The sequence below is a fragment of the Apis cerana genome, linkage group LG3 (genome assembly GCF_029169275.1).
Source record: "Apis cerana isolate GH-2021 linkage group LG3, AcerK_1.0, whole genome shotgun sequence".
Taxonomy (NCBI): domain Eukaryota; kingdom Metazoa; phylum Arthropoda; class Insecta; order Hymenoptera; family Apidae; genus Apis; species Apis cerana.
The window spans coordinates 2,018,554-2,037,586 of record NC_083854.1 but is presented as its reverse complement, the minus strand read 5'-3'; the positions used below and the strand labels follow the sequence as shown (position 1 = coordinate 2,037,586).

The 19,033-nt window shown below is 26.9% G+C and overlaps 1 protein-coding gene and 1 long non-coding RNA gene across 3 annotated transcripts in view; one reads left to right on the top strand and one right to left on the bottom strand.

The window, feature by feature from the left end:
• Positions 1-19,033, bottom strand: part of LOC133665877 (uncharacterized) — a 113,401-nt gene that overhangs the window by 10,471 nt on the left and 83,897 nt on the right. The gene's annotated exons all lie outside the window — the stretch shown is intronic.
• Positions 1-19,033, top strand: part of LOC107992521 (low density lipoprotein receptor adapter protein 1) — an 83,517-nt gene that overhangs the window by 59,569 nt on the left and 4,915 nt on the right. For both annotated transcript variants that reach the window (XM_017048456.3, XM_017048455.3), the window contains exons 2-4: positions 11,946-12,139; positions 16,091-16,203; positions 18,165-18,406. In XM_017048456.3, coding sequence (XP_016903945.1) covers positions 11,946-12,139; positions 16,091-16,203; positions 18,165-18,406 — 549 coding nt within the window. The remainder of the gene's footprint in view (positions 1-11,945; positions 12,140-16,090; positions 16,204-18,164; positions 18,407-19,033) is intronic.

The following is a 19,033-nucleotide window of genomic DNA, read 5'->3' as shown; positions in this document are numbered from 1 at the left end:
TCCCTTCCCTTTTTACGCGTCGATTCTTATTCAAAATTTTTTAAAAGTTCCACTATGACAGCGCACGTCCCACACACGTAGCGGAATTTAATCGAGTTTCATCGCATCCTCACAGCCTTTCGAAATAAATTTTTCTCCACTTGTTAATGAGATTCCGAATACGCGAGATACACGAAATTCTACGAGGGGAATAAATGAAACGTGAATTATTAATACCGCGATGGCACAAAAACGGCTAAATACTTAGAGGATTGGGAAGTCAAGTCTGCTCTTGGCGGACAATAATGACGTTAATTGGAAGTCTGGTTGTGTCTCGAATGGAAAATGGAAAATGAGGGGAAAAAAAAAAAAGAAAAGGAAAAGGAAAAAAAGAAAAAATTCTTGTAGGAGGACAAGAGCCGCGCAACGATGGAAAAAGGAATCTTTTCTCTGGGGAGGAGATTTCCCCTCAGGATTTCGAGAAAAAGAAATCGCTCCGGGCTGAAGCGATGTTGCTGGTATTCCTTTTTCGCTATGCTCTCCGATGACCCTTTCTTTCGAACGTCTTCTAGAGAAGAGTAATTGACACTTTTTTTTTTTTTCGAAGAAAGATATCTGAGGAAGTGGAATGGGCGAGAAAAGCGAAGTCGAAATTGTAAATTTTTATGTTTTTTCTTTTCTCTGATCTTCATAGTTTAACGTTGTTGTTATTGTTTTATTGTTCGAAAAAGAAGTTGCTTCTTTCTGATCTTTCGTTCACGAAAGATTCTGCGAATTTTATCGTTTAAACGAAAGCTTTGAAGTTTTAATTCTCTGGTTTCTTTAAATATAATATTCTTTTTAAACTTTTTGATCCTTTAAATCCTATTCTGTTGACAATTATGATATTTTCTTCCTTTCCTTTTATGAATTTTTTTTAAAATGAACGTGTAAAATGATATTAAGAATTAAATATTATTCGCGAAATTTTCTTAAATTTATTCATCTACTTTCTTCAATTTTCATTCAGATTTAGTTCTCCAGGTTAATAAATAACATCGTGATATACAAATGCATGTATTCACTCGTGTCGTATTATAAAATTGCAACAGGAATGTGGAAAAATATTTAAAATTTTTCTTTAATTAAATACCCATTGTACAAATGTTGCAAACATAATCTGTAATTAGAAGAGAATCTGCAAAAGAACTACATCTAATTAAATCTATGATCTAAACTAATGAAATCGTAATAGATTTTTGACCGAAATTGGACAAATTGGTTTTTATTATAAATAACTTTTCCTCGTGAAATTTATCGATCAAATTTAGATTTAAATATCATCGATAAAAGAGTAGTGGCAGGAATAAAAAATTATATTAATTTCATATCGTCGAGCAAGAATTTTAATTGATAGAAATTAAAACAATTGCTCGTGCATTTGAATGGAATTTATCAATGAAATTCATTAATTCACGGTGCAGATATAATATGAATGATAAAGCGAACAATCTCGATTGCAAATTTCATTCTCTCGAGTTTAAATCTGGCAAGGGTTCTTTTTTTATTTCTTTTTTCGAGATAACCTCTCGAAATTTAATTATTCGAAGAGAGAGAGCGAAACAATTGTATCTTGCCTCTCTTTGAGATCGTAACGATTTAACAATAAGTGGGAGCGAATGAACCTCAAAGAAAGGAAAATGGACACGTACAAAGGGATAATAACCTCGAGCAAGGAGGAGGAGTTTTATATCCTTTGAAATGATGAAAAAGAAAAAGTTGATTATTACTATGTAATAGTCGAGTGGATTCTCATATATTTGTAGTCATAAGAAGAGAAAAAAATGATATGACAAAGAATATTATAATTAATGATCGACAATAAAATGTGTGTATAATATAAATGATTAAGTAATCGAGTGAGATAATTAGTGAAATTTATATTTAAATATTTTTACAAGAATATATTGTTATTCGGACATTCTTTTTTGCAGATATTTAATTATAGAATATCATTTTAAATTTCATTAAACGGTCATTATTTGCTTGGAAATTTAATATCTCCTCTTATGAATATTTCATTTAATATTCTATTTTATTGTAAATATTTGTTAATATTCGTTTGTTGATAGAGTTCGTTGTAATCATTAATATTGACAATGTTTTCGATAGTTTTACTACGATACTTTCGATTTTTTTCGACACTACACGCAATCAATAATTGTCAATATCATTAACTATTGACGTTTGTGCATCTTTTAACACCGGTTTATTGACAATTTTATAAATATCGTGCTCGTAGATTTTTATTTTTTTATTACTTATTGATTATTTCTTTTCGTGTTGAAATTATATCACCTGCTAAAAATTTATTATTATTGTAAACTTTCAACATTTGTCACTTTGATATAGCAACACTTGCTACAATATTCTATTTGGACAATAAATTCTATTGCTGCTTAAATTGATTCTCGAAAGCAAAATTGAGAAAAATATAATATTAAAGGAAATACCCTTAGGACTTTTATATCGAGTATGGCTCGACATTTCTTACACAAACTCCAATACAAGTGGATTTTAAAATAACTTAAAATGCTTTTTTTCAAATACTTTGTAATACTTTATACAATACTTTATTGAGACTCTTTTTAGATCCTTTTTGTAAATGAATCAAGGAGTTGTTGCTGGATAAAAAAAAAAAATTAAAGAAATAACTTAATACTAATAATCTAATCTATTTCACACATAAATGATAAATTATGATCAAAGTGATGATAAGTTTTTGACAAAATTACCATTGTCGATAATTTATTGTTAATCGAATTTATTTCCTGACTTACCGACACACATAGGAGCGTATCTTTTAATTATTCATATAGCAACAGGATTGTTTGCCGAGCCCGGATGCAATTAGCCGGCACGTAACTTTAAAAAGTTGTCCGTGCAAGCACAGTCGGTGGCTTGTCTCCTTCGCAGCCTTTTGTCCCGTTCGCATAATCAAGGAAAATATACCCTCCAACGTACCCTTTACCTTGGAAAACCAGCCCATTATTCCCCTCCGCGTAATAACTTGGTAAAGCGGAGAGCCACGGGGAAAGGCAACGCAATTAATGTTCTTGGACGAAAATACCGCATGATTTGTCGTAAACCGTCAGCCCTTTTTAATGAATTCCCCTTTTTTCTCTTTTCGATCGATTTTTTTTTGTTAAACAAATGTAAGAAATGTAAGATAGGAAAATTTTGTAAGAATTTTGTTGTAAATTCTCGAGCGGATTGGAGAATAGGACAGAGATTGTTAAAAGTATTTTATAAATATTGAGATTTCTGGGGAATTTTGGGGAATCTGGGGAATCTCGAGAATGTCGGGATACTCGAAAATTTCGAGAATCTTGAGAATTTCGAGAATCTGGATCATGTTTTGATTTTAGCTTTGGAATATTTCAATGACGTTCCTTCCATTGTTATATCGATAATTTTCATAAATTGAAATAATGGGAATTAAAAATTACTTTTTTTTTTTTTTAAGCAACGTGCGATATCTTTTCCATAATTAATATCGTTATTTTATTAAATTTATTATAATTTCATTTTTCATGCTACGTTTTTTAAATTATGGAAAATGTTTTTGAAAGATCGAAAATTCGAAACTACGCACGCATTTCGGCTTCTCAACATTCTCAAGTCTCCAATATTTTTATATTATACTTCTATTAAAAGCGTAATGTAAACAGTAACAGTAAATACAATTCTTTATTTGTGAAATTCTTGAAGATGATGCTCGTTTTGAAACAAAAATCTCGAGCTTATTAAACCTAGCTTTCCTTGGCTTTACGAATTTCCGCTTTCATCTCTTCTCAAAAAACACCGACTCCTTGCTTTCCAAAGCTTTTGTATACGCCTTAATTATCCTCTAACAAAAGTAACAGAACCAATAAATAGCCCGTGAGACAGACTTAAATAATATTAAAAGTCATTTATAAACAAATTGTTAATAACAATATAATTTCTCGTAATAGATTTATACGAATGAAATTTTGTTAATTAAATTAATTAATTAAATTAATTAGTTCGGTTTCTTCTTTTACTTAATTAATACATGAATTAAAATTTAGTTTCCATTTTCGAGAAAATCAAATTTAAAATTTTATTCGATTCGTTCGATTATTGTTTATCTTTAAGCTAAATTTCGCTGAAAAAAAAAATTCATCATTACGAAGAATAATGAAAAGTAAAATCTAATGATTTATTTGTTTTAGTTTAAAACGATAAAAAGTACTTGCTACTACATTACATACAATACTACATAATTATCCATTTATATTATCAGAGCGTAATCCATTAACTTTTTTCTTTAATGAGTATTTAACGGTGCACTTTATTGACGGTGCATTTTTATGACATTTCAATCACGTGTTTATAAATTAAACGTCAGTGAACCTCGGTTTACGATTACACTCATTCGCTGTTAATTGATGCGAGACTCGATATGTTTAATAATACATCGAGTTGTTAATACGGAACGGATTTGTAAATAAACACACAAAATGAAAAGGTATTTTTCAAAAATGTAAAATTAAATATTTATTTTAAATTTAATCTTTTGACGAATCAGATACATTTTTGCATTTTTCAGATATGCATCAATAGAGGTTATCGTTATTAAATAATGACAAATTGCATTTGTTTAAAATATACAATTTTATACAGAAGTATTGATAATAAATTTATAGATATTTTTTAAATTTGTTTGTTTCATTTATTTTTATTTTTCAAAGAAAAAAATGTGAGCACAAAACTGAATTCACGTTTAGAAAATTTTTTCAAATTATATCCTAAGATACCCACCAAGGAAAATATTTACAATTCATTTTATACAAATACCGTTTATTTTACAATATAAATGAATTTTTATACGAAACGTATTAATTTATTTCTGAATATTGGCAAACGTTAAATCGGATTCATGGAAAATTTCTTCAAATTAAATCTGTAGCCAAGGAATTAACAATATGAAATATGCAATTTAAAATTTCGAATATTATTATTCGAAATTAAAATTGGAAATAAATGCATACGTATCAAAAGAAAAACACTCAGCATTTTTAAATAAAAAAGAAACAAAGAAGAAACAACTGCGCAAGTATAAATATATAATATATAATATATAATATATAATAAATATATAATATATAAATATATAATATAGATGCTTTTATTTTTCGAACTTTGAATGGAGATGAAGAGTTTTCTTCTTCTGTCTCTGCTGTTATTAACATCACTTCAGAATGAAAAAAAAAAAATGAATACGAGGGTACAATTATCAATAAAAATAAAAGGAAAAAAGAAATTTATTTCAAAAAAATATTCACTGCAATATTCGCGAGATTGTTCGATCGATTCTAACAAATTAATCCACGCGATTAATCTCGTTTATATAACTTGGAAAATTCATGTATTTACCTGAATACCAATTGAGAACAATCAACGATACATGGATGATGCACGAATAAACAATGGACGCAGATATTAACGAATCGCAATGGCTGCTATCGAGTTAAAATGCATACTCGAATGGATTATTACAGTGATACCTGTATTTATTCCTTTATCGATTGATGGTAAACAAGTAATGGTTTGCGGTTATCTATAGTATATTGGACAAGATTCAACGACTTTATTGCTTTTATTGTTTGTTATATAAATCTTTATTCGTGCGAATCGAACGAGACATTCTTTTATAGAATAAAATTATTTTTCCTAGTAATATTCAAGCTGTTAAAATCCGAGATTAGCAAATTTTTCAAGTTTATCAATTGTAAAATTATAGTAATTTAATTTCGTTCTCCAGAAATAACTGTTTCTTCTTTCGTAAAAATTTTGGATAAAGTAATGGATTAAGGAAAATAAAGAATTTCTTAATCTTGCTCAAGAGAGTCGTCTCTTCAAAATCGAATATTATTTTACATGTATTAAAATATTGATAAGTTTATAATCTAAAGAAAAGGATTTATATGATTGATAATATTGATACGAAATAAAAATTAAAGAGACGCATTTCGAAAATTATCATTTTTTAACCCAAGGAACGATTAGATGCAAATTTCTCTCACTTATTAGAAAATTTTTATTATTTCCATCCTAATATTCAACTTTTCATCAAGTTTCGACACTTCTGTTTAAGCTTAAGAAATTTTTCAAGTAATTGTATATTTTTCGAGGATAATGAAGTTCTCCTCGAAAGCAACAAGGTTTTCTAGTTCCTATCGAATGAATCGGGCCAGAAATAAAAGAGAAATAAATCCGATATCGAAGGATCACGTGGATATCGTGGTAAAAGGCTTGGAAAAAGATTTAATTTGCGGTTCACCACTCAGCGGTTGGGCTAACGGGAAAGCTCGATTCACTATTTTTCACCTTCTTTATCTTTCGTATTTTCTCTCTCTCTCTCTCTCTCTTTTTTCCTGTTCGAATTCACAATGTTCCATAAATATTGGCGATTGGCAAATTCAATAATAATAGTATCAACGAACCGTGGAAGATCTCGTACTACGTATTTGCGAGATGGAAAATATTTTTTTGTAGTTTTTGAATATTTCATTTTAGTTTTAAAATAAAATTCAATTATTTTTTTTCCTTCTTTTTTTTTTTAATAAATATACAGCCTGTGAAATTCTGTTTCGAGTATTAAATGGTTTGTATCGATTTTCTTCGTATAGCGAGGTAATTTCGAGAATCATGAATTTTTTTACGAGAGAAGAAAATTAAATTTTTACGAGTTCAAGTATTTCTGTATTTATTAAATAAGTGCATATTTACTGTTGTTTGTCAGATATGTGACTTTGAATTATTTATTCATAATTTATTTGAACGTTTTCCTTTAATTTCTCAAATTAATATTAATATCGTCCGAGCAAAGAATTATTATTCCAGAAAATATATTAATTCTTTTATTTAAAAAAATTTTAAAAGAATATGACAGATATAGTAGAAATTACAACACAATTACAATAATTTTCTAATTAGTCAATTAATGATCTTGGAACAGCATTATACATTTATCTTCTTTTTTTTTAATTGTTAGTACAAAATATTTTAATACAAAAATATTTGTATTACCATAACATACACTAACGAAGCGTGGTGTTAATCAATAATTATTTTTGGATTTCGCTGAAATAATTGACAGACTTCATAAATCAAAGTTCACCGATACCAATTTCGACCGATAATAATATTAATCATCAACAATATAAAGCAATCGTGTTCGTTCATTATATTCCTGCAATTAATACTATCTTTCGTGCGGTCAATACAGGTACGATCTCACAAAATTTATCTTTAAGCAATTCATCATTTTGCAGATTAAACTTAACCTCAAATTACATATTTACAGGAAATTACCTTTCTCGTAAATCGTAGAAAACTTCAGATAAATTAAACGTCAATAAAACCGAGACCGATTTAGAGACCATTCATTTGATAAAAAGTAGAATTGGTCCAATTTATCAAGATCTATTTTTCTTTCTATCTTTCTTATGTAAAGTAAAATTGGAGCAATTCTATCTCCTTCTAAACGAATAGTTTCTAGATTTATCTCGCTCATATTTACACATATTTTACTGAATGATTACTATATCCAATTACCAATTGTGTTTGATCGAAAACTTTAATATCTCTCCGATTCAATTTCTAAATTCTTTTCCTCCTAAACATATATCTTTCCATTATATTCAAAAAAATAATCAATGTGATTAAATAGATTGTGTTCGTAGATTTTGCAACTCTTTACTTTAATAGATAAACTTGGTTAAACGATTCAATGAAAATGAAAGATATAGAAACGTAGAGAATTAAGGTGGATAAATGTGTTCCTTTGTTAATTATCTCGCGAGATCTACTCGTTTAAAGCGCCAAATCTTTTTTTTTTCTTTCTTTCTTTCTTTCTTTCAGCAAAGAGAACAGTAGGAAACCGTTTCAATGGACGGGTTACGTTCCTTTGTGCGAGTTGGTAAGAACAAAGGTATCGTTGGACATCGAAATAATCGTTGGATCGTCTAATTGAAACCTGGACGTGGGAAAACTGTATGGGGAAAGTTAATTGGAGAGACTTCAGGATCAAAACGGAGAACGTAATTATTGAACGAACGAAGCAAAATCCAAGTAGGCGATTTACGATAGTAAAGAAGAAAAATGATTGATTAAATGCAATTAGTTTGAAATAATATTTTATTTTTTGTAGACATTAATTAATTGAATGTTATTATAAGAGATAGATACTTTATTCGAGTATTACTTATAATACTTGATATTAACAAGTATTTCAATTGTATATATTTGAATATAATGAACGAACGAAGTAAAATCCAAATGGTTTATTCGATCCATTTCACAATAAGGGTGTGTAAAAATGTTTCGAATTTGTGTTTATATTTGTGTTAAATGAAATTAATAAGTATTAAATATAATAAGTATTTCAATTATATATTTCAACATTTGCATGAGTCTATGATCTACTATGAATTGAATACTGTATGAAATACTTGATACGATATTATATTATAATATTAACAAGTATTTTAAATATTATTCTATTTGAATGTTTATGATATATTTACTGTGGCTGCAATTGAATATTATTATATGAAATGCTTATTTGATTTTGATAAATATTGTTTAATATGAAATAAATATTTTTTATTATATTCTTCATTATAAATGCAATTAAATATTTGAACATTTATATTTTAAGTTTATTTGTTAATCAAAAAAATATAAAAAGTTTCTACACATTTCTATCTATTTTCCTTTAAGACATTGTATCAAATATTTATTTCTAATACACCATAAAGTTTTACAATTTTTAAATTGATAATTGCATTTATTACACTTGAGATAAATATCTTTTATGGATGTACTTATCACGTGACGTGGAGTGAAAGGATTTTCATTAAAAAAAAAAAAAAAAAAGAAAGAAAAGAAGACGAAAGATCGAAGTTGTAGTAACATCTGTGAAGGTAAAGAAGAAAGATTAGTTTCGGTGAGAGAGTTGTAAAGAAATATCGGTGAAAACATTTGAAAATATTGGAACCGATTTTCCTTGAGGGCGAGAATGTCAAGATGTTGCAACTTCTCTAACTTTCTCGTTCTAGTCTTCTGGAACTCTTACAAGTTCTCGAAAGAATATTTACTTTTGTTGTTTGCTCTATTTTACAACGCGTCTGTTCACTTTCTACATACCGTTCGTAATTTTCAAAGTTTATGAATTTAATCTAGGTGATTTTATACCAATAATTTGAAATACCAATTTATTCTTATACCGAAAGAAATATTACAAACGTGCTCTTACAAAAATTATTTGCTATAAGATATGATTATTTTATAATAAATAAAGTGTTTAAAAATATTATCTTAAAATTGATAAAACTTACCACATGAAGAACAAGAAAACTCTACCGTTCCATGCTCTCCTTATTTTTCATGTAAATAAATTTCACGAACCTCTCTAAGTTAAAATATCTCCTAAAAATGATCAATGAAAAATTCCTTCAAAATATCCTCATTCGCCCTTCCATTGCGCTCTCTGAAATACTCGAAGAAATTAAATTTACTCAAATCTTTGAGCACAGCTCGTTTTTTCTACCGATGTCTTCTACTCCGTCGTTACGAGTCGCTTGTCAGACAGAATTGGTCAATCTTCGATAGAATGATCGATAGAGGGCGTGATGGAGGGGATGCGTGAAACGAGAATACCGCATGATGCGTGTGAGGCCTCCATTATTGGCACACGTGCTATTCCCGACGACACGGTCGTAGGGCGAGACTGGTTTACGTGGTTGCGCGTATGTACATACCAGGACTAAATGTTACACCAGTCATCCCCAATTCCGTCTATTGTCTGTATTTATCTTCGGTAGGCTGGTTACATTTTCATTCGTATAATACGTTTGGGAAACTACGTTTTCGACTAGGATAAACAGCCCTTATATCTATTATCTCGTTGTTGGAGACTCGTAATTGCAATGACGATTACTGTATATTCGCGTAACGTGTACGTTATTTGTGTTTGTATACGGTGGGGCCTCGTGCAATATTATTGTAACACGAAGAAATATTGAACGAAAAATCGAAAATTTGTTGGTAAATAAATAGTGAGAAAATTCTGGGAAATAATTCGAAGGAATCGAAAAATGATAATGGAACGTTTTTTTTTAAGGTGAATAATGAAAAAACTTTTCGTCGTTTTAAATACGAAATAAGATATTTTCTATTCAAGTTCTAATGTAACAAATATAAATAAGATTCAGGAATGAGTACTTACACGAGATAAGTTGGTGTCCATGTGTCGTTGGATTATGGATCAATATCCTCTTCATTATATTCATTTACCAAGATATTTTTTTTGATAATTAAAGCAAACCGATAACGTAATTTTTTTATTTTTTTGATTTGAAGAATCTTTAAATTTTAGATAGATTTCTTATCGAACACCTTATATACATGTCGAATGAGAACATAATGGCCTTAGCCCAAGTCTCAATCAGAGTTTGATTCAGGTCAGGTTTCAGGACTTTGCATTTCCTTCCTAAAGTTAGTTTGCATCGACTAACTACTAATTCCAAAGTCGTATTATCGTGTTCATTTTGTCTAATTTACGAGAGAAGTCGTTTAATTATTCATAATTTTTATTTAAATTTTATTAAATATAACTCGATTTGTTTAAAAAATATAAGATGTTGTGTTAATCAGTATTACTAGTTTATTTGTCACTATTCTTTTATTTAAATATGTATATAAGAACATAATATGAAAGCGTTGAATTCTTTCAACAGTTTTTTAGAATAATTTAATAATTTTGAAAAATAAGGGGAATAATATTATACAACTTCCCAAAGATAAACGTAAGTATATGTAAATTTCGTTAAATATACTTTCAACAAAATGTAATTTATTGAACACGTTTGAACAATAATGTTTGGACATGCGCCAGACATTATTGCTTCATTATATTTATTTATTATTGAATTTATTGTTTTTTTATAATATATCAAAGCATCCATTAGCAGAAACATAAATTTTATTAATATTGCATGATCAATAAATAAATTGAATAATGAAATTTAACGTTGTAAAAAATATTCGAACACAGCAATTTACTTGCTGCAATAAACAATTTTATTATTTCGTTAATGTAAAATTTATGTAATTTCAATGTCCAAATATTTTTGCGGTATTATATCTCTCCGTTATTCGATTTATCGTTTCGTATTCACAAGAATCACAAATAATTAAATTTTTCTTTCCATTAAATATAAATGCTTTAATATATTAAAATTAAAAAATGAAAAATTCAATGGTATTATTATAAAAATACATGCAATAGAATGTTAATATATTCGTAATCGATCAGAAATAGAAAAGTTAGTAAGATGATAGTATGACGAAGACAAAACGCTTCATTCTATCTTCATTCTATCTAACGCTTAAATGAACCTAAATCTGTCTAGATAAACTTTGACACGCTACAGCAAAAATTAGAAAAAATTCCCCAGAGATATCGATTTTTGAGGAGCTTAAACAACAATAAAAGAAAGCAAATAACAACATATAAAAAAAATGCATATACAAGAAGCAGACAGACAATTAAAACATCGATATAAATAGAAAATGTAAATCCAAAATTATTTATATTGAATAAAAAAAAACATTTTTTTCACTTTCCACATTTTTTTTTTAAAAAGTTCGTGACCTGATCCATAGGACAAAAAATTCTCATAATTCGAATGTATTAACAGACATTCTCTGAAAAAATTTTGTTTTAATCTCTAGATTCAATATTTTCCAAAGGGAGATATTTCGATGGAATTATTTTCAACGGAACGATAATCTTTCGCTGATACGAAATTCAAATATTAACACGAGTTTATTAATGATAGTTTACAATATTGTGGAAGTGCATTGATGTAACGATTCTCGATATTAAATTACAGAACTATGCGAGGAATGGGCTCTGGCGAATAGCCGCGAGTGCGTGGAGGGCGGAAGTTCAGCGAGCACGACGCACGATGAACCTGAGGACGTATCGGAGGCCAGGTTCACCCTCAAATATTTGGGCAGCACCCTCGTCGAGACACCCTCGAGCGAAGAGGCCACTGCAGAAGCCATCAAGACTGTCATTACGATGGTAGGTGCACGCCTTTTACGATTCTTTTACGATCGTTTCTATCTAATCTAACACGTGTCGAGATCCGGGACATCCGGATTGGAGAAGAATTGGTTAGAATTGAATCTATCGAAATAGGGTTTCGTGTATAGAAATACAATTACGTATTATTGTGATTATTATAATTACGTAGTATTCGTTTATTTTCGTGAAATAGATTTATATAATTGTAATTATTATATAAGTTGTTAATTGTAATGCAGTTTATATAATTAATATAAGCGAATATATTTATTACGCTTCTTTTAATTTTTATATGAAATTATAATGCTTCGTGTACTTTGCAAGAATTTAGAATCTTTTTCGCCTATTTTTCCTATTTTAACAAGAAAGATTTTAAGAAAATTAACTTTTTAATCGCTTTCGTTAAAAATCCTGTTCTAAATCTAAAAAGGAAGAAAGAGATTATTAAAATTCCTTACGAATTCCTTAAAAATCTAATTTTCCAGATGAGCTTGAAATATTTAAAATTACACTAATTAGAAGATGGTTAAATTAAACAATTTTCCAATGTATCGAGAATAATTTATTTATATGAAATTTAAAAAAAATTTCGAATATTAATTTCTAGGGGATTCAACTTAACTCTTGAAGAAGAGTTAACAAAGACATTTTCTAACAATGCCTAAAATTACGTATAAATCTCTTCACTGAGTAACTTAAGCTGCACCTATCTCGTTACTCGCTCGATGAAATAAATTGCAACGCTTAATAACATCGATTAACGTTCCGAGTCTGACAGCTAAAACTTATGGTTAAAAACTCTATAACTATAAAAATCAATAACTTCGCTTCATAAATCTGAACCAATGACATTATGAATTTCACCTTTGATATAATCCTTTATCTATCAACGTTTCAACGGATATTTAAAAAGTTAATTAAACCTTTCTATGAAATCGATTTATTAATTATTGTACGCGAGTGAATAATCTGATATTAAATCTAACAGATTTTAACAAGCTTATTTATTTTATTAACGTGATAATCGATAATTTTGTTTGACGAAGAATAAATTTCATCTTCATTGAATAATTTCAATCGATTTTAATGTAATGTTTCTTGAATCGTTGAACGTGCAAATTTCCACAAATTTAAGGAGACTTTAGGTATTGTAGAAGCGGGAGATTTACATCCGATTTCAAATTTTCTAAGATATTCGCGATTAAACCGAGTTTAGATAATCTTTGTGAACAAGTTAATTCGATGAGTGCGCCGTTTATTCTGCCCGAATTTTCACGAATTTTAACGTTGTTGCCAAATGTCGCATTGCAAGTTCGCTCGCGAATATATTATTTCGTTATTCACGGAATAAAATTAAAATCTTTCTTTGTATATTATTTCTATAATTATCCAATGAAGTATTTTTCGTTAAACGAAATATTATTTCTCCAATGAGCACTGCGATAAACTTCAAAGAAAGACGAAATTAGATCAAACGATACTTCAAAATATGAAAATTATATCTCGAAAATCATATCTAGAAATGCCTCTTCTAGAGACATTCTAAAACGAAGATGTATATATAATAGAATAAGAAGTAATGATCGCTACAATACGAACGATGCATAAATATATGATCCATAATTCATGATACAAATAACGTTAAGAAGAGGATTCAAAATAAAATGAAAGTATAAAATAACATTTTTCATATACTATATAAAAAATTAGCTAATTTCATTTGTATTTGATACATTGATTTATTTAAAAAACGAAGAATTATGAATTATTTTTCTGCTTTAGATATAAGTTATTTTAATAAGATATATTGACGTATAATTTATCGATTGAATTTTGTAATTCCAAATAATCTAAAATTTAATATTATATGAATTTTTTTAAAATATTTATTTTATTTTATCTGTATGATCGTTACAATGATATTAACGTAAAAATTGCAATTACAATCTTTATTTTTATCAGCAAATAGAATTCTAAAATTCTAGAGAATTAAAAAATATTTTAAGAAATAAAATAAGATTATAAGTTATAAAACAAGAAATAAATAAAATAAAATTCACTTATGCGAGTCAAGTTCCCAAAAGTATTTTGTTATTTGATAAGATGAAATTCCTGAGAATTTTGGAATTCTTGAACGTGTGGGGAATCTCGAGAATGTCGGGGTTCTTGAAAATTTCGAAAAGCTAAATTATGTTCCAGGTCTAGCTAGACTGTCTTTAAAACATAGAATCAATACAACATTCCTTGTACTACTTACTAATTCATCGACTTTGAAAATTTTAAATTGTTAATAAATAATTTTTCTTTTTTTAAAAAATTAAAATAAGACATGAAAATTACTTTATCAACAAAAATGATTTTTTTCCCATTTTTGCTAATATTGTTATTAAATAAAACAAAATTATATGAGAAAAAAAATAACATTTTTATATACAAATTTTTATATGAAGTAATTTTTATACGAAATAAAATTTTATATTCTATTAAATATATTCTATAAAATTATTTCAAATTTATTTTATACTTGATGTTCTATTTTTTTAGTTTTTATTATTTTGTTATTTTACGTCATCAAATTTGAAGATAATTGAAAAATCGAAATTAGAAGAATTCTTCAGAGCATTGAATTTCTGATGTTTTCTGTATAATTTATGATATTTATATGATATTTTAATATTAATATAATTATTAATGTATTAATATATCAATAATAATTAATAAATAGAATTATTAATTATTAATTATTATTAATATTTATTAATATTATTAATAGTATAATTAAAATTCAATATTATATTAACATAAATTAATAAATTAACATTAAATAATAATATTGGTATTTCTATTAACTAATATTGATCATTAGGATTTCTATTTACAATTTGCATCAAGTTTCTCTTAATATTTAAAAAAAATAAATAAATTGAATACATCAAAAATAATTTATAAAATTTCTTCATCTAAAAAAATTTTAGATTTTCAAGTTATGTGGGTGTTTTAATTATAAATGGTCTTATGATAATCAAAATAAAGTGTTGCAAACTACTCTTTTAGAAACAAATAAAGATATTGATCTTGGATATATTTTTATATTCTTCTAATGTGCAACAAATTTTTTAGAGAGAACTATTTTTTTCATACAATTTTGAAATAATAATACTATTTGAAAGAAGTAATTCTATACTCATTCATTATTTACACAATATATATTTCTTTAAACAATTCAAATTTTTTTTCTTAAATATTTAATGTTATTATTGATATTTGATCAGTTTTAAAAAGATTTATTATTTATAATATTATTTAAAATGATACATACATGTACTTAAAACTTAATTGAATTTTGAAGAAATCTCTCGATCTTGATACATCGCTTTTCAAATGTCTATTTTATTAACGACACGGTATTTTTCTTTTTTTCGAGTAAATATTTAAAAAAATATTCTATCAAAATTAAAATATATTTCTATTCAATGATTTTCATACCTTCCCTTTGAAAATAATTTATTGTATTGTCCATATCGGATTTTCATCTGAATCCAATTTTTTCATATGCATTTTATTTCTTTTTTTCAGTTTTCATTTATACAATATTTTTTTTTAAACCAATCTACCGTAATAAATAAAAAATTACACGTGTATATTTCAAATTCCTATAACGCACATGATATTATAAAACTATTGCAACTTTTTAATTTCAGCATTAATTATTTTCTCAACGTTACAAAATAATTTCAAGTCAGACGAGTTAAATATTGATCGATTAATTTAATCGTTTACTAGCAATTTCAAATTTCGAAACATACTTATATATCCTTTAATCGGAGAATTGTTCTCGCATCGAATATTTCAAATAAAAACAAAAATAAAAACAAACCAATCGATCGTTTTCTTTTCCCATTTTAATCAGAAAAACTCTCAATAATATTTTTCTTCTCTCTTCAATAGGCGAAAGCAAGCGGCAAAAAGCTGCAGCGAGTTTCTCTAGCCGTGAGTTTAAAGGGTATTAGAATGACGGATCTTGCCACGGAAGAAGATCAGCTCCAGGTATCTATATACAGGTAAGCACGAAACGAGTGCTCCATGAACGTATTCCAAGTATTTCTTGCTTTGTGAAACACGCGTATACACACACACACATACACACGCATGTGTCAGTCAACGATTGGAGAGCTCGTAATCGGACGAAACCGGATTTGTTGGTTTTGGCCTGTTGTACATTTCCCTCTGCGTGAGCCAACATAATATCCGATATTCGGCTAAAATGTATTCGAAATATCACGCAGCGGCGACGAGCAAACGTTACATGATTCGATTCTGGAATATTATTCCCTTTCGCTAATTCGAAACTATGATTTACCGAATGGATCATTCGATAATTCCGATTTCGTGTTCGAATGAAAAATCCGAAGTTTCGATTTTTTTCTCTCTCTCTCTCTCTTTGCATCCCTCTTCGTTTGCCTTTTTGCGATTGTAGTTACCTCTTTCAAAGTTGGAAATAATCAGAGGCAACGATTGTTGTTTCTGCTTTTTTTTATAATTTCGAGCATTTTACGATAAAGAAATTATATTTTTATTGGAAAGAAATTGTTAGAAATGATATTTAAAAAGCAGATACTTTTGTTGTTTTTAAATATTCTTAAATGAATTATTTAAAAATTTTTAATCTCGAATATTTTATGATCAATTTTTACCAAAATTCTTTGGAATAATGTCATTGAATATAATATTTTTGTGTGAAGAAATTATTTTAAAAATTCAAATTTTTATTTTGTAACAAACGAATTATATTAATTTGTTCGAAACAATGCTATTGAATGTTATAGTAATATTATTATTTTTTATATATGATTGTAATGTATATAAAAAATAACAAAGTATCTTTTTATTATTTATGAACCATAAAGAAAAAGAGAAAAGAGAAACGTGGCAACGACACGAACTATATATTTTCTTAATCACGTGATATCCTCCAGTTTCAGTAATCCAATATAATACACTGACGCTTTTAATGTCACTTTAATTAACCCGTGGTTCGTATAAACGACCGTAATTCAAATATAATTAAAATGTAAAATGTATAATGTTGTTTTGATTCATGCGTATGTAGTTTCACGCGAGAAAGATTTATTTAATTCGTTGTAATTTCATATTTTTATCTTTTGAAAAAGTTATTTACTTCTTCCTCTTCTTTTTTTTTTTTTTTCAAGCACTTGGAGAAAAGCGCGACTTTATCACTCGGGATTAATATTCAAATTGAACGTTAAAAAACTGCATTTCTATTTGTTAATTTCAATATACAATTCAATTTATATTCTTTTGAAGCATATCTTCTTTATTGTAATTTTCGTAGTAAAAATAATTGCATAAATTCATACTTTTAAATAACAGTTTTATAGTTTTCTAATACTTATGTTTCATGTTTTTTGTCAAAATGTTTAATTGCAACAATTTTAGCAACGATATATTTTCCTTAATATTAGATGTTTAGATTGGATTATGCTTTATTTCATTATTCATATTAATAAATTTTGACTGAGAAGAAAATATAAAAGTAAAATTTAGTGAGAAATCTATCTTAATTTTTTTTTTTTTTTTATTTTATATATACATATATTGTATAGATATACAATAAAAACAAAAAAGGTTAAAATTTCAAAGTTATTTTTTAATAATCATAAAAATTTGCCTTTGCCATAAATATACGCGAAAAATAGTTTCTGTTAATTAAATTTAGAAATATCATAAACGTTTTTCAAGTTTTAATTTTTCGATTATTTTTAAATTTTATTTTTAAACTTGTTTCTTGACTTTTGAATTCTTTATAAAATCAATGAAAATAATAATTTTTCATAACATATAAAATTTATTTATTATTGAGCACAACTATGAAACATTTGTTCATCGTTAAAAATCGTAAATAAGAAAAAAAAAACAAAATCGTTCCCACGTTTCGTAGAATCGTTCTCATCTTAATATAGAATTCTTGTAAATCATTAATTATGAATGTAATTCTTTTCAGAATTTCATATTGTTCGGCGGATGCAGCTCATGATCACGTGTTCGCGTTTATCGCAACAAATTTGAATGAAACTATGGAGTGTCACGCGTTTCTCTGCCCCAAAAGAAAAATGGCGCAAACGGTGACGTTAACGGTCGCTCAAGCCTTTAACACGGCTTACGAAGCTTGGCAACTGTCCCAATCCGATCCTAGAATTCATCACACTCAGGATAAAAGTCCCTCGTTAACTGATGATATGAACGGTAGGTAAATTATTTTCGATCCCAACGTTTTAATTACAGGTCAATCGAAATAAAGAGATCTATTTATAAGAAAAATTTTGAAATTTCTTAAAACTGTTTAAATATTTATTTAAAAATATTTATTTTTGTGCTTAGATTTTTAGCCTCATTTCAAAATTAATTAAAATTCAAGAAAAAAAAAAATTCGAGAAAAATAGATTTTAAAAAATAGATTAGATTAGGAAATATTTTTTATCTCTTTGAATAATATAGAATTTTGTACATGGACTTTTTTTTTGATATATTATTTACATAAAGAAATAATATTTCAAATGTACAATGTGTACATTTTGATATCAATTTATACAAATATTATATTATTATTTATTATATTATTATGTTATATATTATTATATTTATTATATTATTATATTATTATATTATTATATTATTATATTATTATTATATTATTATATTATTATATTATTATATTATAAATATTATTTTGAAAGTATTTTATTTAATTATCATTAATATAATTATATTATGTATATGTATACAAAGATTTTTAGCTAATTGCTGTATTAAAATTTATATCTCCTCATTTTGATTTATTATTTTTTATTTTCGAATCCAATTGTAAAAGGT